We start from the raw sequence: 27,257 nt of genomic DNA on the forward strand, positions 1-27,257 counted from the left end.
CTCGACACAGGCGACTATGGTATGAACGAACAGTGAAAAAATGCGTGTCAGCATGCTTCTGGTAGCGAATTGAGTACGTGGTGGCTTTGGCTGCCCAGATTTCTCTAGCTACAAAATATGATCAACTTAAAGGTTCACACCTGGCCGTAGTGACCCATGCATTCTCGCAAGGTTTGCTTGACTCTCTTCAGCCCCTTGCACCCACTTCGGATAGCGGTCGTTGTACCAATACGATATACCATCATCTTCACCGCTCGCAATGGCATCCGCAAGACTCAAGCCGTCGATGATTGAAGCGTTTGCTCCATTACCTCCCAAAATAGGCTCTGCATGTGCTGCATCACCCAACAGACACACGCCGCTCTTCGCGAGCAAGTCATGCAATTCAGGCAACGGCGTAGACGTCGTCCGCATCAGCCAATGCAATATCCTATCGCTGCGCATACTCTGCACGTCAACCATCGCCGCGTAAGGATAACCAAAAATCTTCTGAGCGCGGACTTCTTTGAAAAACTCCAAAGGTATCTTGTCAGCCGCATTCGTTGACCTAGCAGGATTGAACAGTGGATCCGCCTCCCCACGCGCCTTCCGCGAGTAGATCCAACTAACCCACACCTTCTTATCCTCCTTCTTATCCACGTTAACAGTAAGCACCACATCCCCCTTGGTCTGCCAAACATTCCTCCCCTGGTTGCCCTCCGCCCTACCCCCAAAGATACTGTTGAAGTCCTTCCGCATGATACACCTCTTCCCGTAGTACACAGCATAAGGCAAAACATCAACCCTTGACTTCTCCGACAGCAGCAGTTTGCGTAGACTGGAATGCACACCATCAGCGCCTACAACTAGTTCCCCGCCCTCCAACATCTCGCCATTGGCAAAGCGCAATCTTGGTCCTGAGGGCGTGCTTTTGACTTCTTGGAGGGAATGACCCAACCGGATATCCAGATCTTGACTTAGCAAACTTTCGAACTTGGCGCGGTTGGCGCGGAAAGAGGTGGAGGTGTCGTATAAACCGCCGTGGCTGGGTATGTCTATGTTTTCGCCATGTTTGCCTTCGCCACCGTCTTCGGCGTCGATGGCGACGTGGGCTTTGAACGCTGTATCCGAGAGATTTAGGACTTCCAACAACGGTTTGTAGGCGGTGGAGTGCAGGGTGATGGCGTAGTTGAAGCCTCGCCGGTTTGGGGGCGCTTTGTCGAAGACTATGCTGGGGATGCCGCGGTGGAGAAGGCTGCGGCTTAGGGTTAGGCCGGCTATGCCCGCGCCGATTATGGGGATGGGCTGTTTGGGCATGGTTCTGGGGGTTATTTGGGAGGAATTGTTATGTCGTTTTATTTTATTAGAGGTGTTAGTAGGACGGCGATAGCTGATGGGGATGGCTTGTGGTGATCGGTCCAATCAGCGGGTTGCGGAGTGTGGGTACAGGTACGAGTTAGTTCACGGCTCTATTAGTTTCTGAGCATTCGTACACGCAGCATATTCAAGCCATGATCGTCGAGCATCACCAATATCAAGGCATTTCGCATATCTTGGAATCGGTAGAATTATTCATTAGACATACGCCACAATAGTGACGCTCTACAAGTAAATGTAGCACAGCGGCTCTCCGTCCAGCGTGCTCATCATATCCTCGATAGTTGTAGGCTCCAGATTGAGGTAGTTCATCTCAATAGGGTCGTCAAGCCTAGCGTCACGGCTGGGTGGCTGGTTGAAGATGGTGATCGTGCCAGCGACAGACTTGGCCTGGTCGAGATGCAGCGCCTGCCAAAGCCACCATACGCGGTCGACCATTGCGTGGTGTAGGAAGAAAGCAGGGTCGTTGGGGCTGCTGAAAACATCACCGCCATCGCCTCCAATTGCGAAGTGGCCTGCGCCGTGCATGCCGAGGAAGCCGTCAGGGAAACGTCCCTGGAGCTCGTCTTGGAAGCGTCCAACGTTCTTGGAGGCTGTGCCGAGGGTGACGTTGTAGAGGTTCTCAAAAGTCATCCATGTGGAGGATGCGTAGGAGGTGAGGTCCCTCTTTGCGCAACGTGGGTTCCATTCGAGTGGTGATTTGACGGGTACCTCACCAGCCATGGCTGGAGAGACGGGACCAAGGTTGATTTGCAAGCTGGATTTGTTAGAAATCCCGCATACTGTAGGGCTGAGAGCTCGGACTCACTTCTTGAATGGGCCATCCTTTATGCAGCCACCTCCTGCGCCAGAAGGCAGCGCAATCGTGCCTTTACCGCCTGCACTTCCATTGTGCTTTACATACTCTCCATCGCCGCCCATGCTTGTCGCTGAACCATCAAAGACAGGGTGCTTGGTCAGGTCATCCGTGTGGGCGAACCAGTTCCAGTAGGGCTGGTAACCTTTGTATCCGCATTCTTCTCGCAGCGCCTTCTCGTAACCATGTACAAAGTACCTGTGCCAACTCAAGAAGTTACCGGTTCCGTGGATCGTCAACGTTTGGTTGATATGTTGTGCGACAAAATCGTCGTAGCGGGTCTTTGCACCAGGTACCAGGGTGGGATCGGATTGAGATGGAGCATCGAACATGCACTGTACGGCACTGACATATGCTTTTCGCTCTTTCGCACTCATGATAGCCCTTGCGCGTGTGTTAGTCTTATTAGACAAAGAGATGCTCGAGGTTCTTACCAGTCCTTGCGAACAGACGCATTGAAAATAGAGCAGCTACCTCTTTTCTCGAGGGTACCATTCTTCTCCGCAGCCTTGAGGTTTTCAAGAGCCTGGTTCTGAAGATCCGAAAGCAAGTCCCTCTTTTCCACTGCTAGAGATTGGGCAGCACCGGCGAATGCCAGAAGGGCAGTTGGAAGGCTGGATAGACGCATCTTGAGTGTGACGTTAAGTGAACGAGAAAGATAATTGAGAGCGACTTCCGTTGCTTGGCTGAGCGATGAGAAAGTTCACGTATGGTGGGGGATATGGCTTTTAATATGCTCGACTGCCGATACCGCGCCACCGAGGAGCACCTCCAAGCTCTACAGACGCATGCAGAGACTGGGGTCGGACACTTACAGCCGAAGAGGCGACCACAAGCTATCTCGACTGGAGCCTGCGGATGAGGTGAGGACTGCTAGTCATGGTCGCTGACGGGCGACATTCTAGATGTAGCTGAGGATTTTGGCTGCCTTAGCATAAACCCGGTGTGCTGTGCGGCGCAAAGGCCAATTGTGGTATTCCCGAGTGGCATGAGCCGGTGGGTGTGATCTGCGAGGTACGAAGGGTTTGCAGATGCAATCTGCAAGACACCATCCCTTGGTCTTCGAATTGGCATGTACCTGTGAGCTCGATGGGTTGGTCTTGATCATGTAAGCCTGATCGAGGTGTAGAAGCCACCTAGCGATCCTCTCGGATTCTCTCTACTTGCCCTGCGGGAAAGTGATTCTCAATGCGAAGGACATTGCTGAACGAGAGAGGCCCACCGTCGCTAAGCGAGTACTCGCAGGATCGACGCACGGGTAACATGCTCGTGGGCTTCATGAGCTGCGAGCACGACATCGATTGCTCACACGTGGTACACGTGGTCGGAAGATCTTATGTACCGACGCAGGTTTGTGATTACTGCGTACATAGGGATTGAAGGGTTTGGTGGATGATCTTTCCATGTGTTGACGCTGAGATTCTGAAATTCCCGAATCCCATGCGAGCGGGCCACTCTATCGAAAAGGATCGCGGCGACATGTTGGGTTGTCCCACAGAGGCTAGATGCTGCAGGTGCCCTGGTGGTGAGATAGCTACGCCGCAGCCGTGAGCGCCAGCTGGATCGTGCGTCGCGGCTCGACCGCCTCGAACGCCGCGTCCCGTGTGGGACGGCACACTAGCAACATTGCCATTCTCCCGAGGTTCCGAAGCCTCACTCTGCAATACCATCTGTTTCGCTCTGCCGCCTCCGGTGCCTTCAGATATAAATGTTAGGATGATCGATAAGGAGCGCAAAAGTCGACATGCGGAGGAACCGTGGCATTCGTCTTCTTCGGCAGAATTCCCGACGAGAGCGACTCGAGTCTTCCATGAATCCTTCTACGGAAACACGCGAACCCCTTACATGTCAACAGCTCTACTATCGTACTAGGACCTCTGATAATATCTTCTCGGATATGGTACCACACATGGGCTGTGAAGGATCGCGGCGTCGCTAGGGTGTAGGAGATTTAACCTGCCTGTTGCCGGTTCCGAGGACACTCCAACTGGGATCAGGCTACTGCGAGTGTGCCTCCGCCAATCACATCACCAATGTGACATGGCTGTTCCGTCGTAAAACGTACATACAACGCACGCGAGGTGGCGAACGGAAGTTGGCTATCGCCCGAGGACTCTTCTTCTGACCCATACTGCTGGGCTCTCATTTAGAAGCCAACTGCGTGAAGAGGCTATGCGCCGAAATCCTGAAGGCGAATTGGTGCAAATACACGGCATCTGCTCCCCGAACTCATGGTTCAGGAAGCTGGAACCAGTCACCTGGGTATCATATGGTGATTTCATGCGAAGCCGCGGCGTAGTCACCCCTAGATGTTCCATAGAAAGCCGTTTTATCCTATAGACGCCAACCTTGAATCTACCTCGCTACGAGCGGCGACGCGGGAAGACCTGGAGTTTAATTGAGCTTGTGGTTGGTGGACAAGTTGCATACCTGCTTGAACCGTTTTAAACAGAGCCTTACCCTCAAGGCTGCATCTCGTCGTTTTCCAGTCGGATGTTTTGACGGCCTCTCATATTCTTTCTATGCAGTCATGACTGCACCATCATCGCAGGCGGACTTAGATCCTCAATGGGCGGCACAAAGCAACCTTACTCGTTTCCTCGCCCTTACTGGTGTATTCCATATCCTCGCCCTGATCAGCGTCGGTCTTCGTCTTTATGCACGCATAGGCCTGCTTAAAACGCCCGGACGAGACGACTATGTGATCGTGCTAGCTGCTGTGAGTACCCGTCCTCTGCTCGCAATCACTGATCTGCAATGCTCACTATAATAGCTTGGGGCTTTGGCTGGTTGGATCTGCTTCTTCTTGCAAGGGCCCTACGGTCTTGGTCGACACACCGCGACCCTTTCGCAGGATGATAGACGCATCTGGGACCAAATCGCCTTCTGGCAAAGCATCATTTCTGCTATAGGCGCGCTCGGATTGTTGAAGATCTCAATCGCTTTCTTCTTACTCCGGTTGAGCAATCACAGATGGTACTCACGCACACTCTGGGCATTGATTGGTGAGTTTCTTGGCTACTGTATGGCGCTTCCATGGTGTCTGGGTCTGACAACATGCTATTAGGCTTTGTCATCTTTTATACCGTTCTCGCCTGGTTAACCTTCTTCGTACGCTGCAAGCATTTCTCCGGTTTCTGGGATCCCAAGTACGCACACACTTGCTATCCGTTGAAGTATGTTATGCACTTTGGGATAGCAAACTCGGGTAAGGCTGCAATTGCGACGATCGGAGATGCATTGGCTAATACATTGGTAGCCTTCAACATCTTCACTGATGTTTGCTTCGCCACATTGCCCATATCAATTGTATGGAATCTCCAGATGTCTTCACGAATGAGAATCAGTTTGATAGCTGTACTCAGCTTGGGCTATGTGTGAGTTAATCACATACTCAGTGCCCGCATTCCATTACTCACTGTCTATCAGCGCGGTGGTCATGGGTATTGTCAAGACGGTATATCAACTCACCATTGTCAAAGACAAGGACTCGCATTTGTGCGTGATGCCCCAACTCTCCAAGTTTGACTGGCTGTTTGACTAACATAACACACAGCAACAACAATGTACGATTCTGGGGCTTGTAAGTATACTGATCCCGATGAACTGCGCTTGCATGTAGCTAGTGCTAACGACCTCTTCTTTCAGCGTTCAGCTCAATGTTGGAATTATCGCCGCCTCAATACCCACGCTAAAGCCACTTTTGCGAAAAATCAGCAAGTCGACGAACAGCAACCAATACAATCAATTCCACGACGGCGACAAGGCCAGGACCATCGGCAGCGCACCACCTTCCAGACCTCGCAAATCGATCTTGACCACGCTGAGCGGTACACGAACGGATAACAGGGCTGATACCGAGGCATATGAAATGTGGAGGGCGACTGCAGGATCGGCGCAAGGCGGGAAGAATGAGATTTATGCTGTCAGCGAGGAGCGCGCAGGAAGTGAGGACTATATTCTTGGAGGACATCCACACGACTCGAAGCAAATCAAATGCACAACGGAAGTGGTTATCAACAATGAGGGGACCGATTCCAGGGTCTGAGCCCTTGGATCGGGTGCGCGCAGGCTGAGGGGCTTCCCAGGCCACTGACCGGAGAGTTGTGCCTGCCCTGACAACCACGACAAAAACGATTGTACTATATACTGGGGATTAGTGTTTGTACATACTGTCTCATATGTCTTCTACAATACATGAAAGCGATAACGCGATCCAAATTGGCAGCGCAATCACTGACGCTCGATGACTAACTTTCGACTGGATGGCTATGGATTCGGTGGAAGTTTTCGCTGGTTCGAAATCGATTAAATACCAAATTTACACCATCGGCGGTTCGGCTCATCACACACGACAGATCAGTGCCATCAGACTCTCCAAGATTGTCAACAAGTCATGATACACTGCATCTTACACAACTTAGTCCGATGTTGCACTCCATGCATGGACTTTTGGGAGACCATAAATGGATGCATCGAGCAACAGTACTAAAGTTTGTAGTGAGAGAGCCAATTTCCGTTCTCCTAGCAACCACATGCTTACAGATATCATCGCAGCGTCCAAATAACTCGAAAGCCAAGGTTCAAGAATAGCGCTCGCCCTTCAAGCATCACATGTGACCAGAAGTTGGTAGTGCAGCAAGACCCTCTATAGTGTCGACTGATCTTTCTGACAACGGCTGGCACCTTGAATCACATCGAGAACTTGGAAGGACCAACCAGAACCAGCGTACGAGGTAGTTTGCTTCACGAGTTCACGCCTTCAGGCAAAGCAAAAAAAGTGCTGTCTACAGCGTCACTAAGGAACGAGTGGGAAGCGAGGACAACATCCTCGACGACAAAGAGGATCTGAAGGGCATCATGCGCACAAGGGAAGTGATTGTCCAGCACACAGAGAAGGCAGACCAGAGGTGAACATTGGTGCAATGAATCTGAGCTACATCATGAAGATCCAAACAAAAAAAAATACATTGGCATCGTACCGGATGCAGGTACGCCACATCATTGGCACGGAAGCCAAATTCCCGTACCCACTTTCTTCGATTTCTTTTTCCCAGTACCAAGTTACCAATCGTGTCTACGCTAAACCTACATGTGCGTCCTGCGCTCAAGTAGTAAAACTCCGGACTACCCTAGGTAGCCGCCGTCAAACCAGATTTGTGCCACACCATCCACACCCGCTTTGCCAAGCCAAATACCCGCTGCCACAGCCACCAAAGTAGTACGAACCATTGTGTCGTATAGTCTCCATCCAATCAGATACTCGAACGTAGTTCTCGTAATAATGGCTGACGGAAGGGGCTGTAGGGCTGGGCGAGTGGTTCACGTCATGTATTGGGGTAAGGCTTTCTTGGTTTTGGTGCGAAGGAGGCGCGTGAGAGACATCGGGGACTTGGGGGAAGTTGGTTGTGGGTATTGATAGTGTTGTAGGTAAACGAGAGGTTGGCAGCATCGCACGTCAGATGGCGTGGAGATCGTAGCGCAAGCAGCCTTGCGCGCCTTACTGTGCCGCATGCTGCGAGTTGTGCCGCAACGTGGTCAGTGGGTCTGGTATGTAGCGCGGCACTTGGTCGATGTCAGCAGACCGTGTTGGTGGAGTGCGGCTATGAATGTGCCGTGTTGGCTGTGTGACGATGGGATGGCGACGTCTCTTGAGGTGGTCTTCACTTTGCTACAGCCAGCTTTCGCTGGGCGCAGTCATGGCACTTTCCAAGGAGAGATGGTGAGATGCGAGCAATATAGGCCCTTCGCAATACTGTCATTGATCTCGCATAAGTGATGCATCGTACAGTGAAGCACATCATAATTGGAACTACCACTGTTCTAGTATTCGCGACCGCAATGCAAACAATCAGCTTTTAAAATTAACGAAAGGACACACCCGATCCTTGTGCACTATAGCCATCAGATGCGAAAAACCGTAAACGCCCATAGCCATGCCGATGCCCCGCAGTAACAACGAAGTCTCACACAGTCGTGTGAACCATGAAAACCAAAGGGTATCGTAGATGTAAGAGATGAAATGAAAGGTTACAAGAAAAGAAAATCCATGCCCTGCCGTAGATCTTGCGGGACGAAAATAGCCGCGCGCGACTAACCTAATTATGGAAAGATCGTAGAAGGCATGAGAAAATGGTAGTGTTCGTAACTGACTCGAAACGAGCGTCGCAAGCTCGGCGCTTATTACTTGGGACCATAGACCCAGTCTGTGAGATGTTAGTGGACTATTCTAGCTACGTGGGTGTTTCGGGTATACTTACATTGCGCAGCGTACTTGACTTCCCATGTGGCTGGCATGCCTTTGCATGTAGCAGGCTTGTTACCACCGGCAGTCTCGACACGGTAGACGGTGTTGATTCCTCCCTGAGTGATGCCAGTCTTGTGCTGTAGGTATAGCCAGTCGACGGCAGGTAGACCGTTCTTGCCTGGGCATGCGTACGATGGTGCACTGACGTTGCTGATCTTGGCCACTTGGGTCATGGGGAATGGCGTGCTCAGTTTGTCGAAGGCGAATGTTGGTGTGTTCGCTCCTTCTACGTCGGCGAAGAAGTGGTGACCGGTGATATGTTCGTAGCCCTGGAGTCGGAGGCTCATGTCGACTAGCCCAGGAGCCACTTCGTACAGTGAGAGTGCGAGAGGGGTGATAGAGGGAATCTTCCACTTGGCAAATGCTTCGTCGTTGAGCTTCGTACCGATATCGTATAGGGTGGCTTGGTGGTTGTTAGCTCCTTCCCTGTCAAGTTGAGTGGGTTCTTACCGAATGCGCCAGTAGTACCAGGAGCCGCGCTCTCATCAGAACCGCAAGTGTAGTTTTGTGTGCCGATGCCGAGCACAACGTACTTGAGATCCAAGTCGCCTGGGCCTTGAAGAGCGCTCTGGGGAAAGAGTTTGGCGAGCTTGTTGAGGTTACGGGCGGGAGCGTATTGCGGTTTGGCGGGTCTTGGTAGGGCAGCTGCAGTAGCAGATGCGGCAAAGAGCAGTGCCGTAGTGATGGTAGAGAAGAGCATGATAACTGGTTATGATGATACTCAAGGTTAGGGAAGTGTTGTTGGTAATGCGATTTGCGAGGCTGGTATATGTACTGCGACCGAATGTAGGAGGAGCGATGCTGGTATATGTACTGCGATCGAATGTAGAAGGAGCGATGAAGTTCTAATGTAGGAGGAGCGATGCAGTGATCGATGATATCAAAATAGAAGTGACGTCCCTTAGTCTTTGCTAGCGTGGAGAACTCGAGGCTGGTATCGTTGTTACACTACCTCTTAGACCAGGCGGTTCGACAGACTTATACTTTCGTCTGTAACCTTCGCGCTTGGCCGTTAGACAGGCCCGCCGGCAAGGGCACGCATGCGCCGCCATGTGTAGGTACATGGGCACGGACCATGATCCTGACCAGATTTCCTACTATTATCCTTGAAGCGATATGCACGCCAAATTGGTGATACCTGGAGGTGGCTTTAGCGTCTCAGGGTAATCCGCTTTCCGCATGTCACCTTGCCGCTCTCGGCATCTGGCTAAAAGGCTTGTGTCTGCTGTAAGCGCTGATACGTTCAATCTTGCGATGAGAAGGCAGGGATGGGCGAGCGATACGATGGGCATTACCTGCCTTCTAGTGAGCCGCATTCCGGTGGCGCTCTTCTATCTTCGTGTTGAGCCTCCATTCGCGCTCCCAAGTCTTGTGAAGGTTGGTTTTTGCAGTCATCGCCTCCGCGCTCATCGCGATGTCTGACAGCGAGACGTCGATTCTGCCTTAGGGAGGCGGCGCAGTTGGCTCAGACTCAGGCTCGTCATAGTCAACCAACGTCCAACGAAGGATTCTTTAGTTTCAGCATCAGGCCCTCCAGACGAACACCAAACGTCGGCAGAAGTGTCCACAGTTTTGGGGATTGGGTTTGCACTTGCTCGAACGGGAGGCTGGATGCCACAACGCCCAGGCCTCCCTGGCCTTCACCCGCCGCCTGTGCGCTGCAGACGCCACGCATCGCACGGCTGATAAATGACCTGATCTGGCTGAACAAAGTCAGTAAATGACCCGATAGCGGCATGCACGCACTATCGAACGCCCCGCTTCAAGCCCAAATGTTGGCTAATTAACTGGGTACTCAACAGAGATTAACGGAAGATACGGCAACCGTGGGTTCTGGAAAGGCGTCCTCAGGTAGCCTTCGGAAGGAGATGCGGCGTGGGTCTCGTGCTCGTCTCATTGCATGTGCTTCCGCAAAGTCACCGATGCTACGCACAGCTTCGGTTAGGCGCATCTGCCGAATCTGAAGCTCGTTGTGTGCGAGCTTGACCATCCGTCCTATTCGAAATAGACAGGATCTGTTTCCTTACGCCTAGATCGCGATGTTGGTGTAAGTGAGGGGCTGCGTCCCCAAGCCTGGAAGCTTGCCCTTCGTCTTCGATACCGGCACGCGCACACCGCAAAACTTCCACGGGTGTGGGAGGTGTGCAGCAAAACCGTTAACCCTGGAGCCCAGAACCAGGTTACCCTCGAGCCGCAAAATGCGCTCTAATCGTCTGACGCAGAAATGCCATGGCCTCATTGGCAATAAAAGAGGGGTAATGTTGGCTTATTAGCCTGCTGCAAGGCTATGGAAGCAGCGACATTAGTCTTCTTTCTTTTTCGCATCCACCGTAAGCTGGTGACACACCCGTCTAACTAGCGAGCATACTCGTGGTGCATTGCGGGACGACGTTGCAGCCGCCACCAGGAAGTCGGTCGGCATGTTTCGTTTAGACAGGTGAGTGACAGGCCGTGCGGACTCACTGCGGAGGATCTTTCGCAGTGACAACCGTTTCGAAACCCATGAAGTTCGCAGAGTGAGCTGTGTCAGAGCTCAAGCGAACGGTTTCAGCGGTGATCCCGCAGAAGGTGCGACACTTCCCCAGCTCGATGAACGTCGCTCGAACGCTTGCAGGAGGCACCCTTTCATTCCTGAGGCCAAGATGCGAGTGCGCGCGGGACGTTGGGCTCCTGTCAGCATCCTGAAGTGCTTTTCAAACTCTTTGACAGCTCCTGCATTGGCTGCATGGTGGCAGTCGAGACTGTGACACCTACCGTGACGGCAATCGTCTCCCGTTCTGCATTCGTTTGCCTAGCCCTGCTTCTGGATAAACCGGCATGATTTGATACTCCAGATATCGAAGGAGGCCGGTCATGTGCGACTAGGGTAATTGTTGTGCTTGGAGCGGCTATCTGTTTGTCCCGATTACATACAGAATTGAAGAAGACGCCCTTCCATAACCCCCTTCACAAGCACTCCAACCCTATCAGGGAGCCTACATTGGTCCCGCACTTCTCAGTGAACTCTCCAGCCGCCTTCTTGTCGGTACCGGCCCACACTCATGCACTTCCTCCGTTGCTTGCATCGCTCTCGTATCCGTCACGGAAGCTATTCATCAACCGAATATTCCTGAACAATCTCATGAGTGCCGTAGCCTTGACCTCCGTCTTCCTGATTTCCGCTTCGTCCATACCATCGATCATGTTGTTTAGATCGAAATCTAGTCCAGCTTCGTTGTGTGCGGATCGTAAGCGGCGGAAGTACGCTTCCGTATGGCAGTCGTCATCCTCTTCACCATAGACATGTTCCCACGATTTCCGCTCCAACCGAAGCGCATCCAGTAGCGTTTTGGTGTAAGGGGATTTTTGGAGACGAAAGGCTTCGAACGCCTGTTTCGCCAGGTCGCTCACTGTGCCTTGAGTCTGCTTTCGTGCTCGAACATAGGTGATGAGCTGGAAGAAGTCGTTCAAAAAAGTCTTCCAATCGAAAGTGATGGTTTTGTTGTCAAGGTCGATCAATACATCCGTAAGCTGGGCGTTACCGACATAACCGCCAATCAAAGCCATTTGTCTTGTCCAGTATTGCCTGTCGACTCTCTTTTTGAAGTCTAGGTAGCGAAAGGGGATCAGCTCGGCGAAGGTTTTTTCCAACAAGGGTTTGTACTGCGTCCGATCGTATAGTGTTCGCGCATATGCCGGGCGGCCCTCCAGATTGCGCAGTTCATATTCAAATGCGGCTGTGAACTGAGCTCGTAGACCATCCTCAGTGAGACCTTGGAATTCTAGATCTTCGACGTTGCAGTCGTATTCATGCAGCCTGTTTTCGTGCATGATTTCTCCCATAGATGCCCAATTGATGCGCAGCTGTGGAAGACGTGTCTTAGCAAACTCGCGTTCGGCTTCAGCCCGGAAGGTTCGCGAGACCTGTCGGCAAATGACCCAAAGCGTGTACTCGTCTTCCACGTGATGAAGGATCTGCGCCCATAGCTCCGCCGGCAGATGAGAATACGGTCGCTGGGTCGTTGTGGAAATTGACCTGATCTTCAGAACGAGAACTTTTGCCAACAAAAGGAAGGACCTGCTCTTCGTTAGATATCCATACCTACTGTATTGAGAGTCATCTCAATTACAGTGCACCGGCTGCGACCGTGACCTCTTGCGAGGGCGTCATCAAAACCAGTTGTTAGTATTGTCAGTAATTATTTGCTGCGAATGAGGTTGGAAAGAAAGAGTAATGAAAGTGGCAAGAAAAGGATCAAAGGTAGTGTTTGTGGGGAAGCGTTTGTTGACGTGGTCAAAGCTCTACTTCACTGACGAAAAGCGCGACGAAGCAAACCCGGGGATATCAGGGTCTCTAGATAAGAAAAGTGATAAGGTAGCGTCCTTTGGTGAGCCTCCTTCTGAAACCTTTACGGGACAGATCGGCCTCTCCCCTCTTCCTCATCACTGGATGAGACCAATGCAATCCTAACACTGTCCTGCCGCCTGATCTGTGTTTGTTGGTCCCTGACCAATCTCATAGGCCCCCGATAGAACGCTGATAGTAGGTCTGAGAGATTGAACGCATCGACGATAGCATTGAGTGGTCCAGCGGCAGGACTACCCTGTTGCTTATACGGTAATGGCGAGAATGCAAAGAGCAAAAGTACGGCGAAAAGGGGCATTTCGCAGGCGAGGATGAGTGACGCAAGACCAGTATTGACATCATGGTACGTCATGTACTTTGTAGGTTCCAGCTTTCCGTGGCCTGCAAGCAGCGAAATGATGAACTGTGAGGACGGTGTCAGTACGTCGTATACACGTTGACTACTTCAGGGGATTGTTTAGCGTACCGATTGGAGAAAATTCAGACCGAGGATACCTTTGAATGTAACCAGTTTGAGTATGATCTGATGCTTCTGTAGCAACTTCTTGTTATTCTTGTAGAACCTCAGTGAGCTAACGATAGCGACCGTTGTAGTGTAGCCAATGAGTATGGTGAGCCAGATATGGGCGAAGTGCACGTTGTTGGACTGCTTGCAGTAGGTACCAGTAGCGAGGGTAGCTGCCGTGGCGATCCATATGACGATGCTAGTGGGTATAAACTGGAGTACGCCGTACCAGGTACGCTGCAGAGGGTCAGATAAGGTCTCAAATCTTGAGACAGATATGTGAGAGCTTACCTTGAGCCACGTTGGACTGTTCATTTTGAGCGCACCCTTGGCTTTGGCTCCCTCTCCAAACAACCCATCAAATCCTTCCTGATGCGATAGGACAAGATCGCACATGAACAGTAAGAACGACGAAAGTGCGATCGAACAACCAAAGTCGAGTGAAGGGGCTAGGTATTCTCCAATGTCGCTTCGCCAGACAACTAGGAAAGAGAAAAGGGCGACCCATGGTATCAAAAGCATGATCCTGATGATCTGCCGTTGTTGTACGGGGTTCGAGTAGTTGAAGGCGTGAAGTGCGATCAATGCCCCGACGATCAAAGTGCTGAGGATGGCGCAGGCACCGGACAAGATCGTTGCGAACTGGTGGAATGTGAGGTTGCCGATGAAGGGAATGATCTCTGGACCATGGGCATCTTCCAATGGACATGTCTTAGAGTCATCGCGCCGCTCGAGATGGTTTCTCGCCCTGAGCATTAAAGTGTTCATACTCGGGTGTTGATAGCTTGCTTGATAGAGCGTGGAAAGTTTCAACAATGATTGGGAGGATGATAAGACTGAAATGCAACGATTGAGAAGATCCGAAGATGCTTTGATGGGAGAATGAACAAATTCATACTGAGCAGCACAACTTCTATACATATACCTACAGGCCCATCATCTCTCCAGCTCAGCTGGCAAACTCGTATAACGTAGCCACGCTTCAGGCCACCCGCACATTCATGGCAGAGCCATACAGACCGTCAAACCCACAACCACCGCTGAGGATGCCAGATAAGGTAAGGAGCAACCATCGCAGCGCATGTAAGCACTGGAGGTAGGCCTTGGCGAGGCTTATGACCGTCTCCACGGTGCTTAGCAGGTGTTGACACGAGTGCAGTATAGCGATGCGGCGCAGCAGCACGACCAGGCTGCGTCACTAGTCGCAATATGGAGCCTGATTCGCAGGAGGAAGACGTGCTTGCGTGGCAGAGCGCCGGGTCTGGCTGAATGGCTGGAGCTCGCAGTGCGAGTTATATGCGCAAAGTGTACTTAAAGAGGAGGGCGATGCGATTGGGTGATTGAGAGGCTGAGCAGGTTTGGGCACGTGGATCATGTTGAGCGGCACGGCAAGCGATCTCGCGTCCACCAGAACGACGAACACGAGGATCACGTTCAAAGAATATCTCACAATGTAAACCTTGAACTATCAATCGGCAGCCAGCGATGTGTCTGCGGAAGTCGCCGCGCATGTCTTGATCACATCAAAAGCAACAAATGCTAACCTTAGTACATGTTTGTTTTGAGTTTCACCAAAGTTGGTGTACAGCCAGGTCTAATGTATGGTTGGCAGATGTGATTTCTTCATTCCTAGCGACTGTTCCTGGCTTGTATAGCAGGGATCTCGCAGAACACGCCTTGCGTATCTATATCTAATCATCACCACCGCCTATCGGACCGCTCACTTGCTTGGCCGATTTCGCAGCAACGATGTCGTCCACCCTGAGCAATAGGCAAGCACTCTCGACGGCAGTCTTGACGCTCTGCTCCTTGACAGCAAGAGGCTCCCAGACGTTATATGTCCGCATATCGACGACCTTGCCTGCGTCGCCATCAATACCCCAGACACTGCCAGTTTGCTTGCCGTCTTCGTAGCCCTCCGCATGCTTCGCGCGCAGTTGGGTGAGCACCTTAATAGGGCTGTTTCCGGAGTTTTGAATAAGTGTGCGCGGGATAACTTCCATAGCTTCGGCGACGGCCTTGTATGGCCATTGTGCGACACCCTCAATCAACTTTCCTCTCCGGTCTAGACCGACCGCGACGGCCATCTCAGTGGCGCCACCGCCGGGACAGAGCTTGGGGTTCCAGATGACGTTCCTGGCGACACCCATAGCATCGTGTAGATTCCGCTCGATCTCGTTCAGAATGTCTTTTGAGGGTCCTCGGAGCAGGACAGTGCATGCCTTCGGGTTCTTGCACTTTGTGAGGAAGGTGAAGTATTCGTCACCGATCTTGGAGATCTCGAACAGGCCGCACTCGGTACCGATGTCTGAAGCGGTAGCTGCGAATACGGAGTTTACGATCGTCGCGCCGGTCGCACGCGCGATACGGTTGTTGTCTGTCTTGCGGACACGGCGGATGGCAGTAATGTCGGCCTTGACGAGGTAGTGCTGTGCGAGATCTACTCGATATTAGCAAGCCCATGAAAGGAGTGAATCGATGTAACCTACCGCTGACACCCTTCTCAGTAATGACGAGATCAGGCTTGAGAGCGACAATGGCATCGCACATCTGCTTGACCTGCTCCTCCTCGATCTGGAGAATCCTGTTCCAGTCCTCCTCTTTGCTGACCTCAATGTTTGTCTGACTCTCGCCCTTCTTGTACTCCAGTGTGCAGTCCAACAACAGAACACGAGGGTTCTCGATTCTCCGCCTCATCTTTGGGTGTGTGATGTCCTTGTTGACCATAACTCCGTCCAGAACCTCACTGTCTTCGATCTCGCCTCCGGGAATCTTCTCGATACGTGCGTAGCGCTTGATGTCGACCTCCTGCTTTCCAGAGCCGATGTCGAGCGAAACAGTTCGTACTGCCTTCAGTGCCAATCCACACATCAGGTCAGACCACCGCGAAACGAACTTTGTGCCGATGGAGGAGTTGATGATCTTGTACATCTGCTCGTCGTCGTTGACGTCGACTTCGACCGCAATCTCGCTGATGATTTCGAGGGCATCGGCAAGGGCCTTCTTGAAAGCTTGAATGATGACGACGGGGTGGATGTTGCGCTCAAGCTGGGGCAGAGCTTGTGCGAGGATTTCTCCCGCTGTCTGCTGTCAATGTACGCTCCCCAATTTCCCCGCACTATCTACGCACCTAATATGATGACGGTGGTTGTGCCGTCGCCGACCTCTTCATCTTGTGTCCTACTCAGCTCAATCATGCTCTTGGCTGCTGGGTGTGCGACTTCGATTTCTCGGAGGATAGCGTGGCCGTCGTTGGTTAGGACGATACCGCCCATTGGGTCGAGCAGCATCTTCAGCATAGCCTTGGGACCGAGACATGACCTGATGATGTCGGCGACCGTCTTGGCTGCTGTGATGTTGGAAAGTTGAGCTTTGCGGCCAAACTGGCGCTCCCCGCCCGGGGTCTGCGTGTCTGTTGATGTGTTAGTGGGCTGTCGCAGCTTCAGGTGAGCGACTACACATACTCATGACAACCACTGGCGCCTGCATCTTGACAGTACAGGTCTGTAAGCACGGTATGTAAGAAGGAGGGGGTCGAAAACAGAGTTGCGTGGGGTATCTTGCGTCCGGTGCCTTGCAGCTCCTCCACTAACTTTTGCTACCAAAAACCGCGTCGCAGCGCCGCCACTATTCCGGCGCGGATTATCTGCGACCGGGCACCAGCCACAGAACAGCCACACCACCTGCCCTGCTGACTCAAGCGCTCAGCCCGCGATCAACGGCAACTTCCATCGACGACCCCGGTCGGCCCTGCCTTACACAGAGCCTTGGCGCCTACCGAATTCGGCAGGCAGCCCTCGCGTGACGGCCAATACGCGCTAGACTTGCCCTGGAGATCACTCGCCGGGCTATTTTACCCTCCATTCTGCCGCCTCTCACCGCGTCGCAGCCAGCCTCTCACGGGACTCGTGCGCAGCTTACAAGACCGCTCTGGTGCCCTCCAAACCTTCCTTCCTTCCTCTCACTTCTTTTGCGCCAAACTTCCGCACGCCGCCTTTCTTCTGTCTATAACTTGGACACTCCCACACCTCGCTCGGTTTTCTTTCATCTTACCACTCCCATCCATCACCATTACCCATCCCCATCATCCACTATCTCCATCGCGCCTCACCTTCTCGCCATCATCCACCTTCATCTTGTCGCTCTTAGTGACTTTACTAAATCGTCGCATGCTCACTGTCCTGTCTTGATCAAGACAGGTCTTTGTATCCTTCACGAACTCTAACATTGCTAAACTACTAAACATACAGTATGGGTCTTAACTACTACGCCTCGTCGCCAACTGTGGTCCTGCCGCCCCAGCAACCGCAGGACTACTTTCCGCATCACCAGAGCGCCGCTGCACCAATGGGTAATTTCCGCCCCAAATACCCTACTCCGCCTTCGCTCAACTATCTAGCCGCCGTTTCCAATGCCACCGCTGGGCGCAAACGATCCATCGCCGACGTCGACGACCCGGAGGAGAACCTACCCGTCGGATCAATTGTCACTCAATCGCCTTCAAAGCCGAAGCCCGAGCCTGTGTACGGTCCAGGGATGACGCTCATCTACCCTGGAGAGCCTGGCTACACCATGGCAGCCGAGTCGCAATCGGGCACCTGGTACGAAGAGAAGGTCGAGAAAGAAGAGAAGGCTGAAGCTGAAGCTCGCCCTATCGCCGTATCGCGCAAGTCAGTCCGCATGAGCCCAACTGCCAATGTCGAAATCACTCCCCTCAACGAGATGGATGCTCAGAAGACCGAAGAGCTCATCGACGACAAAGGCAACACCGTCAACACGCTCATCGCATCTCTCGGAGTAGGCTGGAAGAACGTCATGACCAACCCCAACCTACGCGACGCGGCACGCGCATACTCCCGCGTGATTGAGCGTCATTTCGACTTCACCGACGTCCTGGTGATGCTGGAGAAGGAATCACTCAACGCGTATCTCGTACGCGCTAAGCAACACGGTGTCCAGGGCTACTGGTTATTCTCGGACAACCTTCAGTGGTGCCAGCTCGTTGGCTGGTCACTAGAGCGAACTGTCAGCAACCTCATGTTCGGCTCAACTCCTCGTGTTGAGGGTGAGCGCATCAATGCTCGCCAGTTGACGCCGTCGCCTGCCTCTACACCCATTTCCCAGCCAGTCGCCGACGCCCCTATGGCGACTGCAGACACCGACGCGATGGAGATGTGACGTGTCTCAACCCATCTCTTCTCTTCCTCCTTGTTTCCTTACCCCACGAACGGCAACAAAACACGCCTCAGTTATCATTTCGGCTGCATTGATTTACGGTTTTCGATGTGGGTTTCTTCTTCGGCGAATCGGCGTTGACGGTGGAATCGGATGGCTCACCGGAAGTGACTCTATCTGACATGTACTATATTATTATGATGCTTATGCTGCGATGCTTGATCAAAGACACTCGATCGCATCTGCTAGTACGTGCCGCTAAACTTAACAGGCAAGAACTCAATGAAACTACGATTATCATTTACATCACCTCCACTTCCTGAGAACTGCTGTTGTTGAATGCGCATCCGGTGACTTCCAAGTGGCCACGGACCGGTCCTCGGGTCTTCCTTCACGCGCAAGCTGACGTGCTTTACCGATGCCCCGAGGCACGCAATTTCCTTGACTCTATTTTCAGTAGATCCTCGCTCGTTAAACACGATCAAACATGCTGCCGCGGTGACGAAAGAGCATTGAGAAGGCTCTGCCTCGAGCTCTGCCGCACTACCGCTCCTCAGCAACGCGAACATGTCGCGCGCAAGACGCGGCGTCGCGTTTCCCGGCCAGCACCTTTTCCCAGTCAATTCATGACTCGTGCAGACTGTGCGCCTGAGTCGAGACCGCTGTTCTCTCAACGGCTTCGCTGATGGATATTTTCGCTGTCACACACCCTGATGGTGCTGTTTCACAGCCCTGGAGGCTGCTGGGCGCGCTGCTTCTCGGGAAGACAGCTTCCGTTAGTTCCGAGGTGCGCGACACCCGACGAAAACGAACCTTCCTCGCACCCGCGTCGCGCTGCGTCTACGTCTTGGATACGATGACTATGTTCATTGAAATCACGCTCCTACACGCGTGCGATGGTCGTCCATTCACCGTAGCCCATCCACATGGATTGACGACATAGAACCGAATTAGCATACGGACTTTGGCCCCCAAAGCGGCGCGGGGCGCCTTGCAAGAGGCTCAGAGTAAGCCTCAACCCATGAGAATGTGCGGCCGGTATACTTGGCAAAAACCAGACGGCACTGCTGATAGGTGGGCTCGTACCTGCGAGGGTGCAATCTCTCGCATGGTCTCCTCTGTCTTTCGCGCTCGAACCCGAGGGGTCTTTTCGCGAGGGAACTTTGGTTGTGTACATTGGGGGAGATCTCTCGCACGATACTACGCGCTTCTTTGGTCTCTTTTACGTTGTCTATCTATTTGGTCCGGATCCAACATTTTTGCTCATGGGTTTCGCAATGCCTGATTCAATTTGGCGGTTATTGCCTTCTAGGATACGCTCAACGATACACCCCGAATGGAGATCCAATAGCAATCTCGAGATGCAGGTACCGCTTACAGCCCAAACTGACCGGAATGGAAAACCTCTCGGGAGCTTGCAGTTACCACAAAGCATTCGCGCGAAGGCAGCATCGATACTTGGGTTGCGCAAGCGTGCGGTGGAGAAACATCTAGGGTCTCGCTTCACTGGATGGCGGTTTGGCGTGCTCAACTTCGCGATTTTGGCTTCAGTGGTCTTTCTCATTAACTTCGTGGCCATGGTATCAGGTATGGCTGCCACCTCTGGCGCCAAGGGTGTCTTCTTCGATGGCGATTGCGATCACGTCAAAAGGCTGAACACCGGGCTCCATCTTGGCATCAACATCTTGAGTACGATCCTGTTGGCTGGGAGCAACTACACAATGCAGTGTTTATCTGCACCAACGCGAAGCGAAGTCGATTCTGCCCACAGTCGCAAGCCTAGTGTATACCTCGATGTGGGTGTACCTGGCATACGCAATCTCAGACATATCAGCCGGCGTAGAGCTGTGCTGTGGGCAGCATTGGGACTATCATCCTTGCCATTGCATCTCTTGTAAGGCAGCAATTAATCCTGGAGCTATTGATGCTTACGACCCTCAGGTACAATTCCGCGGTGTTTGGTTCGATTTCATCCAACGGTTACTGGGTGTTTTCTGTCGGACGAGCATTTCTGGACGGTGAACATTGCATGAATTGCACAGACGAAACGGTCCGGTCAGTTATATCTAACTTTACAGATGGAGAATCAAGGCGAACCTCGGTCGACGCCAGTCCTGGCGAACTCCGATCTGTACTTGAAAACCTCTGGGGGAAAGCACGCACGGGCGACCTCGAAAGGCTTGAGCCCGACAGATGCATTGACGAATATGCCACTAGCATACAATCCAACCATCGAAATCTGCTTATAGTGTCCGACGATAGCTTCTTTCCCCCATCAACGGAGAACAAGTTTATCAATGGCTCGCACGTTTATTGGGCTGCAGATTTTGATGTATACGATGCCGCGGATGCCGCGGCAGCTAGCTTTGCATACGACTGGATATGTTCCGCGTCGCGCGACCAATCCAACCCATGTTCAGTCGTGGTACAGGATGTCAAGAAGCAAGAATCTTGGCAGGTTGGATGGCTTTGCGACGGTGAAGGGCTTTGCGACCGGTCACGTACGCCGGTGGAGTACTGTTTAAGTGAGCCGGCTCAACCCCACTGTAAGCTCCACTTCGAGCCTACTATTACGACTGTTATTACGATCCTCAATCTCTGTAAGTTCAGCTGTCATTCTCCACGCCTATACAGACGCAGTAGTGTAAAGAACACGCTCGTCGACCAACAATTCGAGCTCGAATCAACTCTAACCTTTCTACAGTCAAAGCATGTCTAATGTTCTACGTTTTGCTCTTCGTGCACGACGAGCCGCTCATGACAATGGGCGACGCCGTCGCATCGTTTCTGGAGAGCGAAGACGTTACAACGAAGGACATGTGTTTGTCTACACTAGCAGACTTTCGAAACCGCAAAGGGTATCAGGTAGGACCGAGACAATGGCGGGATGATCGTTACTACTGGAAAGATGTGACCAGCATCACCCGCAGGATCGTTGTTGTTGTCTTGTAGGTTACGCCGGTAAACCGAAGATATCGTTGGCAGTTTGCTTACATTACTGATCAGATTTTTACTTGCCCTAGCTATAGTGAGCTTCCTTCTCAAGCTGGGAATTGACAATCTACCCCTGGGGACTACCTTTGATCAGTTTTCATTCGGTATGTATGATTTGATTGTCATGTGAAATTGAGCACGGTGCTAATTACCTCTAGGCGCTGTGGATCCTCAAACAGCAATCATGGGGGTGTATTTGCCATCGGGTTTGATCGCCATCGCTGTCATCGCCAACACGCCCCAAGTAGCTCTCTCATTTCTGTACTTTAGCTACAACGCGCTCTTCACGGCCATGCTAATGGGCTACGAATGGGTGTCTTATTCAAGCAAGCGTAAAGGCCTTCGCGTAACTCATCAACCTGCCGGTGCTCAACGGTCGACGTACTTCCTCCAGCTACCCTATCGCTTCGGTATACCTCTCATGGTGCTAAGTGGCACATTACACTGGCTGGTTTCGCAAAGCATTTTCCTGTTCGCCATCGACTTTTACGACCCATTTGGGAAACCGGGCACTGGGCGTGATGACATGCCATTCGATTACAAGACTCTGGGTTACTCGCCGCCGGCCATTATATCAGTGATAGTGTTGGGTGGACTAATGGTCATCAGCATAGTTGCTTTGGGGTACACACCATATAAGCGTGGAATGCCAATTGTGGGCAGCTGCAGTATGGCCATCAGCGCAGCGTGTCATCCGACAGAACAGGTTGGCAGTGGTGAGAACATTGCCGAGAAGAAACTGCAGTGGGGCGTTGTCAGTACTGGTACTGATGGACTGGGCCATTGCGCTTTCTCGGCAGAAGATGTGGGAGCAGTCGTTGAAGGCAAGATGTACGGTGGGCATTCGCTATAGATGACAAAGGCAATGCCTTTCCAATTGTGAGGCATGTCCATGGCTACGGGAATTTGCGCTGAATTGCTTGCGTATCGAATCAATGCAGTCATACGTAAGAAGTAGCATCTTATGACCAAAGCAAGGCGCTGGCAAGAATGGAAGGAACAAGCCTGAAAGGAATTATTTACGTAGGACAAGCCTTGCTCATTGGCTCATTTTCCCCCCGCACAGCACAGTACATTCGTGCCGGCATAGCCACGCCTCGAACTGCACCTATCAAGTTATCTCACCAAGGCAGCCTAACTGGCCTCCAATCGCATGTGCAAGGTGCTGCGCAGGGGTAATCCAACACGTGCAGTGGTCTAGCAATATACGTTCGCCACCACGGCTGCCTGGTGATGATGCCGACAGAAAACAACAATGCCAAATCTATAGAAGGGCCCGATGTGCAGCTCGCCTTTTCATCACGATCACACATGAGAGCTCTGCAGTAAATCAGAAAGAAGTCAACATGCCATTATGCGATCTTTGCCAGCCGTTCGACGTCCTCAACATCCCTAAGCTACCACCCGATTACAGAATCCATACTGTCACTCGACGCGACTACCCGTGCCTAGTCCAAATAAGTAGCCAACCTCTCAGGGACCTTTGGAAGAACAAGCAAGACCGTCCACAGGATCAAGAACCCATCGGTATACCCTTCCACCAATCTATCGAAGACCTCGAAGCCGCCGCTGCCGATGACTGTGCAATCTGCAAGACCGTACAGCGCGATGTCGCGCAGTTTCAATCCGAGTTCAGTGGGGCGAAGAAGGAACCTGGGATTCGTGCCGAACGTGGCGGAGGACCGGATTGGAAGATGTGTCTCGTTAGGGGTGTGAATGATACTGGGGGTTTCATGGTGGTGTCGGTCGATACAAAGTATTGGTTTCAGGTTTGGGTTGTTGCTGCTGTGGGGTTGTGTGCTGATTGTAAGTATCAAAGTGATTTGGTGAAGCTGTTGCTTCGACTAACGGCGTTGTAGACGGCGATCCGTTGGCCGCTGTCGTTCGAGGTCGCAAGACACTCTCCTCGTCTCCGCATACACTTGCACATGCCCTAAACTGGGTACGCGATTGCGACAAACAACGGACGGATCGGCACTGTCATGTCGATGCGGCACCTCTTCCAGCTCGTGTCCTGGATATACGAGACTCGACGCCACACAGAGTAGCTCTTTATGCGCCCATCGAAGGAGAACTGGGACGGTACGCAGCACTGAGTTATGTCTGGGGCGAGTCAAGCCCTTTCGCAACCACACGTGCCAATATCGAAGCCAACAAGAGGGGTATTGATACCGACCAGCTCCCAAAGACGTTTCAGGACGCCATCCTCATAGCCAGAGAGATGGGTATCGGATATCTATGGATCGACTCCCTCTGGTAAGCCAACCTTACCCAGCCTACTCAGAATACCAAACACTAACAAACCCAGTATCTGCCAAGACGACTCAGAAGACTGGTCGCGCGAAACATCGCGCATGGCCTCCGTCTACTCAAACGCCTACATCATGCTCTCCGCGACCGGTTCTCCATCTTCTACATCTGGGCTATCCATCTTCTCTCCCAACCGCCCAGCACCCAACTACTCCCCTTTCGAATACGTAACCACAGACGGTATCAAAGGAACTCTCCACGCCTTCTCCTCCTCCCGCGAAACAGCCGCAAAGCCCTCCTGGGCCGGAAACAACGCAATGCTGAAGACCGAACCACTCACCCAACGCGGCTGGGCGTTACAAGAACGCTGGCTCGCACCGCGTGTACTTCATTTCGGCACGGAGCAGATGTTCTTCGAGTGCTACTGTTCTTTTCTCAGTGAGCAGGGTTTCTACCTGCCAGGGCGATTCGACACTCTTTTCCCAACTACTTCCCATACCTTCCCATCCCACACGCATCCTTCCTCTCTGGATAAACCTATGCCCGACAACCCCACGCTACATTGGCACGCAGTCCTAGACGCCTACTCCCGCCGTTCTCTAACCAAACCTTCGGATAAACTGACTGCCCTCTCTGGCCTCGCACGCACTTACGCTTCCTTGCTCCCTTCTCCAACCACCTACCTCGCGGGACACTGGTCCCCAACCTTACTCCATGACCTAATCTGGCAAGCCGTCGGCACGACAACTTCACCGGCAGTATACCGCGCACCAAGTTGGTCCTGGGCCGCTATCGACGGGCCGTTCTGCCTCTTTAGCCCGAATTCAGGTGTGGGGTGGGACAAGGGGGAATGGACCGCTTTAGCCAAGATCCACGCTACGAGTATTACGTTGAAGAGCGCGCAAAATCCTTTCGGCGAGGTAACAGACGGGTATATAGACATTAGCGCGCCGCTGGAACGTTTGTACCCTGCGGCCGAACAGAGAGAAGGAGATGGCGATGTATTTCCGAATCGGCAGAAGGGTGCTGTGGCGCAGACGAAGGAGACGTTGGAGGGGGACATGCAGCCTACGTATACTTGTTTCGACACGCAGACTCATACGGAGAGGGCGAGGGGGAGGGAGTTGTGGGCTGCGATACTGTGGAAGCATGTAAGGCCTGTGGAGATGGAGAGAGATGCAAGTTATCATGCGATTATTGTGGCGAGGGTAGAGGGGAGAGAAGGGAATGTGTATGAGAGGTTGGGTAAAGTTCCTTTTTCAGCGAAGGATTTGGGGGTGTGTGAGTGGATGGATGATGGGGGGTTGGTGGAGAGGTTTATTTTAGTGTGAGTGGACTACCTGGTGCAATCAGTTTTAACTACGATTTTTCCTTGCCCGCCGCGCAAATACGATGAGATTCGGCCATGCCTCTCTTATCTCTTCGTCCCACCATTGCTTTGGGCAGATACGCTCCAGCATCTCCAGATCGCCTTCTTCGTAGGGTGTGATGTACTCTTCCCAATCATCTTCTTTGATCTCATCACACGACCTGGCTAGGTTGTACAGTGTAAGCATTGCGATTAATCTGCCAATGCGTTCAAGAACGTGTTCTTCCGCTGTTTTCTGCTGGTTGCTTGAAGTTCCTTGGTCGTAAACATCGCCGTCTTCTTCCAAGGGCCTGATGATTATTTCCCGCGCTAAGGATATTTCAGTCAACGTGGGCGAGCTGTTCACGGCGTAAGGGATGATGGCGGGGGGAGGGACTGTGTCATCGACGTAGGCTGCTTGCTCTTCGGAAGTGGAGAAGGCGTGGTAGAGCGGGATTCTGTGTTCTGGGGCTAGGCGGTTTCGCAGATTGCGCAGAGTGCGTCGACTGGAGGCAGACATGGAAGCAAGATGGTTGGTACTCCTGGTAGTAGCAAGAAACAGAAGTAGAGGGTGAACGAGAGTGACAAGAAATGCAAATAAGTACTGCCTGCCGTCATACTGATGCGTTTGAAACTTCAATTATTTGCGATTGCTGTGCGCTTCACTATATCTTACTTGACATAGGCCCATCGTCCTTGGCCAAAATGTCACTTAGCCAGTCCGCTGTCTTGTCTGCCATTGGCTTCGGAAAAGCGTGTTCTACGCCCTCGAATAACACGTCTTCAAAGGTGATGTCGAGACTCGGGTCTTCTGCTAGTACCTGTTTGAAGATCTTGTAGAACGGCTCACCCGCTGCGTAGGGAACGAGCTTATCTGCTTGACCACTAAGGTTCAGTATGCACTTGCCCTGAAGTCTTTCCTTCATCAGGACCTTCATTCTAGATAGCTGCTCTTGATCGGGTATTGTGTCGTTTCCTAGAGGATTGAACATGCCCGGTAGCAGTAGACCGGCGGGATCATACTGGGCGATGGCGTCCTGCAGCGCTTGTGGGAAGTCGGGGGATCCGAGAAATGCGCTACCAGGTGGTGTTGTTTCCGTGTATGTCTTTCTCTTGGATAGGCGTGCGCGGTCAGTCAGCAAGCGCGTATAGTCTGGACAGCCGATGCCGACTACGCCAGCGGTGATGCGGGGGTCACCTAGCAAGCAGTGCCATGTCGCGTGTCCACCCAGCGAGATACCGAGGGCAAAGTGTTGTTCGATCTTGGGGCTATCCTTGGCGGTAAAGATGTAGGATTCGAGATGGTTGATGAGCTGAGAGGTGTCGGTCGCGGTGCCGTGGAAGCATCCAAACATGTCTTGGGCATGCGTCTCGTTTCCTTCCCTCCAGGCTTGGTTGTGCAAATCGTCCACCTTGCGCGATCCGTGATTACGTTGGTCGAATGCAGCAGCGATTAAACCCTTAGGGTTCTTGCCCGCCCGGCCATCTTGTATGCGCTTGTTCCAGGTAGAGATGACGCGTCTGGCTATGGGAGCCATGGTCTCTTTCGTCTGCAATCGCGGATTGAGGAGCCATAGGCAGGCGACTGACGATGGGGAAGGAGGGAGTTGGTCGAGGCCATGGACGTCGACGAGGATGCCGGCGATTGTGATGGTGCGGGAGGAGACGGGGAGGTCGGACGAGTTCTGCGTCCCGTGGAGAGGATTCGTAGTCGCTGCCATGTTGGCTGATGGGGCCTAAGAATAGTGAGGATAGCGATATAGGGTTGGGCAATTAGCAAGTCTAGAGAAGAGAATAGGGAGCTATTCGTCTGGTGTATCTTGGAACGTGGGCATGCGGAGGGGCAGGGGATCGTCGACCGAGGCTGCCGTCGACGGCAGAACTACATCATCGTGTGACAAGCTTCACGGGCGGCACTGGGCGATGTGCTGGCCATGGCATATGGATGCATGGCGCGATTATACAGCGGTACAAGGGGTCTTTCCATTATGCCCACGTGTGATGAGTTCGGTATGCTTGTAGTGATTGGGAGTACAGTGCGGGGTGCAGCCACGCCGCAGAGAGACGGCGGCGACATCATCGAGTCTTTTTCGCAGAGAAGCGGGCGTTGCATGTGAATGC

At 52.5% G+C, this 27,257-nt stretch overlaps 9 protein-coding genes across 9 annotated transcripts; 3 read left to right on the plus strand and 6 right to left on the minus strand.

The window, feature by feature from the left end:
• Nucleotides 1-126: 126 nt before the first annotated feature.
• J4E90_007198 (uncharacterized protein) lies at nucleotides 127-1,296 on the minus strand (the record flags this gene model as incomplete). Its single annotated transcript, XM_051436738.1, has 1 exon — nucleotides 127-1,296. One exon carries the CDS (start codon nucleotides 1,294-1,296, stop codon nucleotides 127-129), a length of 1,170 nt encoding a protein of 389 aa, XP_051289484.1.
• A 285-nt stretch (nucleotides 1,297-1,581) lies between these two features.
• J4E90_007199 (uncharacterized protein) lies at nucleotides 1,582-2,840 on the minus strand (the record flags this gene model as incomplete). Its single annotated transcript, XM_051436739.1, has 3 exons — nucleotides 1,582-2,113; nucleotides 2,165-2,596; nucleotides 2,647-2,840. The coding sequence occupies 3 exons, from the start codon at nucleotides 2,838-2,840 to the stop codon at nucleotides 1,582-1,584; spliced, it is 1,158 nt and encodes a 385-aa protein (XP_051289485.1).
• Nucleotides 2,841-8,428: 5,588 nt separating this feature from the next.
• J4E90_007200 (uncharacterized protein) lies at nucleotides 8,429-9,219 on the minus strand (the record flags this gene model as incomplete). Its single annotated transcript, XM_051436740.1, has 2 exons — nucleotides 8,429-8,922; nucleotides 8,970-9,219. 2 exons carry the CDS (start codon nucleotides 9,217-9,219, stop codon nucleotides 8,429-8,431), a joined length of 744 nt encoding a protein of 247 aa, XP_051289486.1.
• Nucleotides 9,220-11,558: 2,339 nt separating this feature from the next.
• Nucleotides 11,559-14,137, minus strand: J4E90_007201 (uncharacterized protein; the record flags this gene model as incomplete). Its single annotated transcript, XM_051436741.1, has 4 exons — nucleotides 11,559-12,576; nucleotides 12,912-13,267; nucleotides 13,331-13,606; nucleotides 13,661-14,137. The coding sequence occupies 4 exons, from the start codon at nucleotides 14,135-14,137 to the stop codon at nucleotides 11,559-11,561; spliced, it is 2,127 nt and encodes a 708-aa protein (XP_051289487.1).
• A 923-nt stretch (nucleotides 14,138-15,060) lies between these two features.
• Nucleotides 15,061-16,858, minus strand: CCT3 (T-complex protein 1 subunit gamma; the record flags this gene model as incomplete). Its single annotated transcript, XM_051436742.1, has 4 exons — nucleotides 15,061-15,809; nucleotides 15,859-16,449; nucleotides 16,500-16,781; nucleotides 16,834-16,858. The coding sequence occupies 4 exons, from the start codon at nucleotides 16,856-16,858 to the stop codon at nucleotides 15,061-15,063; spliced, it is 1,647 nt and encodes a 548-aa protein (XP_051289488.1).
• Nucleotides 16,859-17,620: 762 nt separating this feature from the next.
• Nucleotides 17,621-18,547, plus strand: J4E90_007203 (uncharacterized protein; the record flags this gene model as incomplete). The annotated part of the gene is made up of 1 exon (XM_051436743.1): nucleotides 17,621-18,547. One exon carries the CDS (start codon nucleotides 17,621-17,623, stop codon nucleotides 18,545-18,547), a length of 927 nt encoding a protein of 308 aa, XP_051289489.1.
• Nucleotides 18,548-21,722: 3,175 nt separating this feature from the next.
• J4E90_007204 (uncharacterized protein) lies at nucleotides 21,723-22,391 on the plus strand (the record flags this gene model as incomplete). The annotated part of the gene is made up of 1 exon (XM_051436744.1): nucleotides 21,723-22,391. One exon carries the CDS (start codon nucleotides 21,723-21,725, stop codon nucleotides 22,389-22,391), a length of 669 nt encoding a protein of 222 aa, XP_051289490.1.
• Nucleotides 22,392-22,884: 493 nt separating this feature from the next.
• On the plus strand, nucleotides 22,885-24,230 carry J4E90_007205 (uncharacterized protein; the record flags this gene model as incomplete). The annotated part of the gene is made up of 4 exons (XM_051436745.1): nucleotides 22,885-23,344; nucleotides 23,398-23,794; nucleotides 23,847-24,171; nucleotides 24,228-24,230. The coding sequence occupies 4 exons, from the start codon at nucleotides 22,885-22,887 to the stop codon at nucleotides 24,228-24,230; spliced, it is 1,185 nt and encodes a 394-aa protein (XP_051289491.1).
• Nucleotides 24,231-25,801: 1,571 nt separating this feature from the next.
• J4E90_007206 (uncharacterized protein) lies at nucleotides 25,802-26,857 on the minus strand (the record flags this gene model as incomplete). Its single annotated transcript, XM_051436746.1, has 1 exon — nucleotides 25,802-26,857. One exon carries the CDS (start codon nucleotides 26,855-26,857, stop codon nucleotides 25,802-25,804), a length of 1,056 nt encoding a protein of 351 aa, XP_051289492.1.
• Between the last annotated feature and the right edge of the window lie 400 nt (nucleotides 26,858-27,257).

The sequence above is a fragment of the Alternaria incomplexa genome (genome assembly GCF_024043165.1).
Source record: "Alternaria incomplexa strain BMP 0042 chromosome Unknown scaffold_10, whole genome shotgun sequence".
NCBI classification, from domain to species: Eukaryota; Fungi; Ascomycota; class Dothideomycetes; order Pleosporales; family Pleosporaceae; genus Alternaria; species Alternaria incomplexa.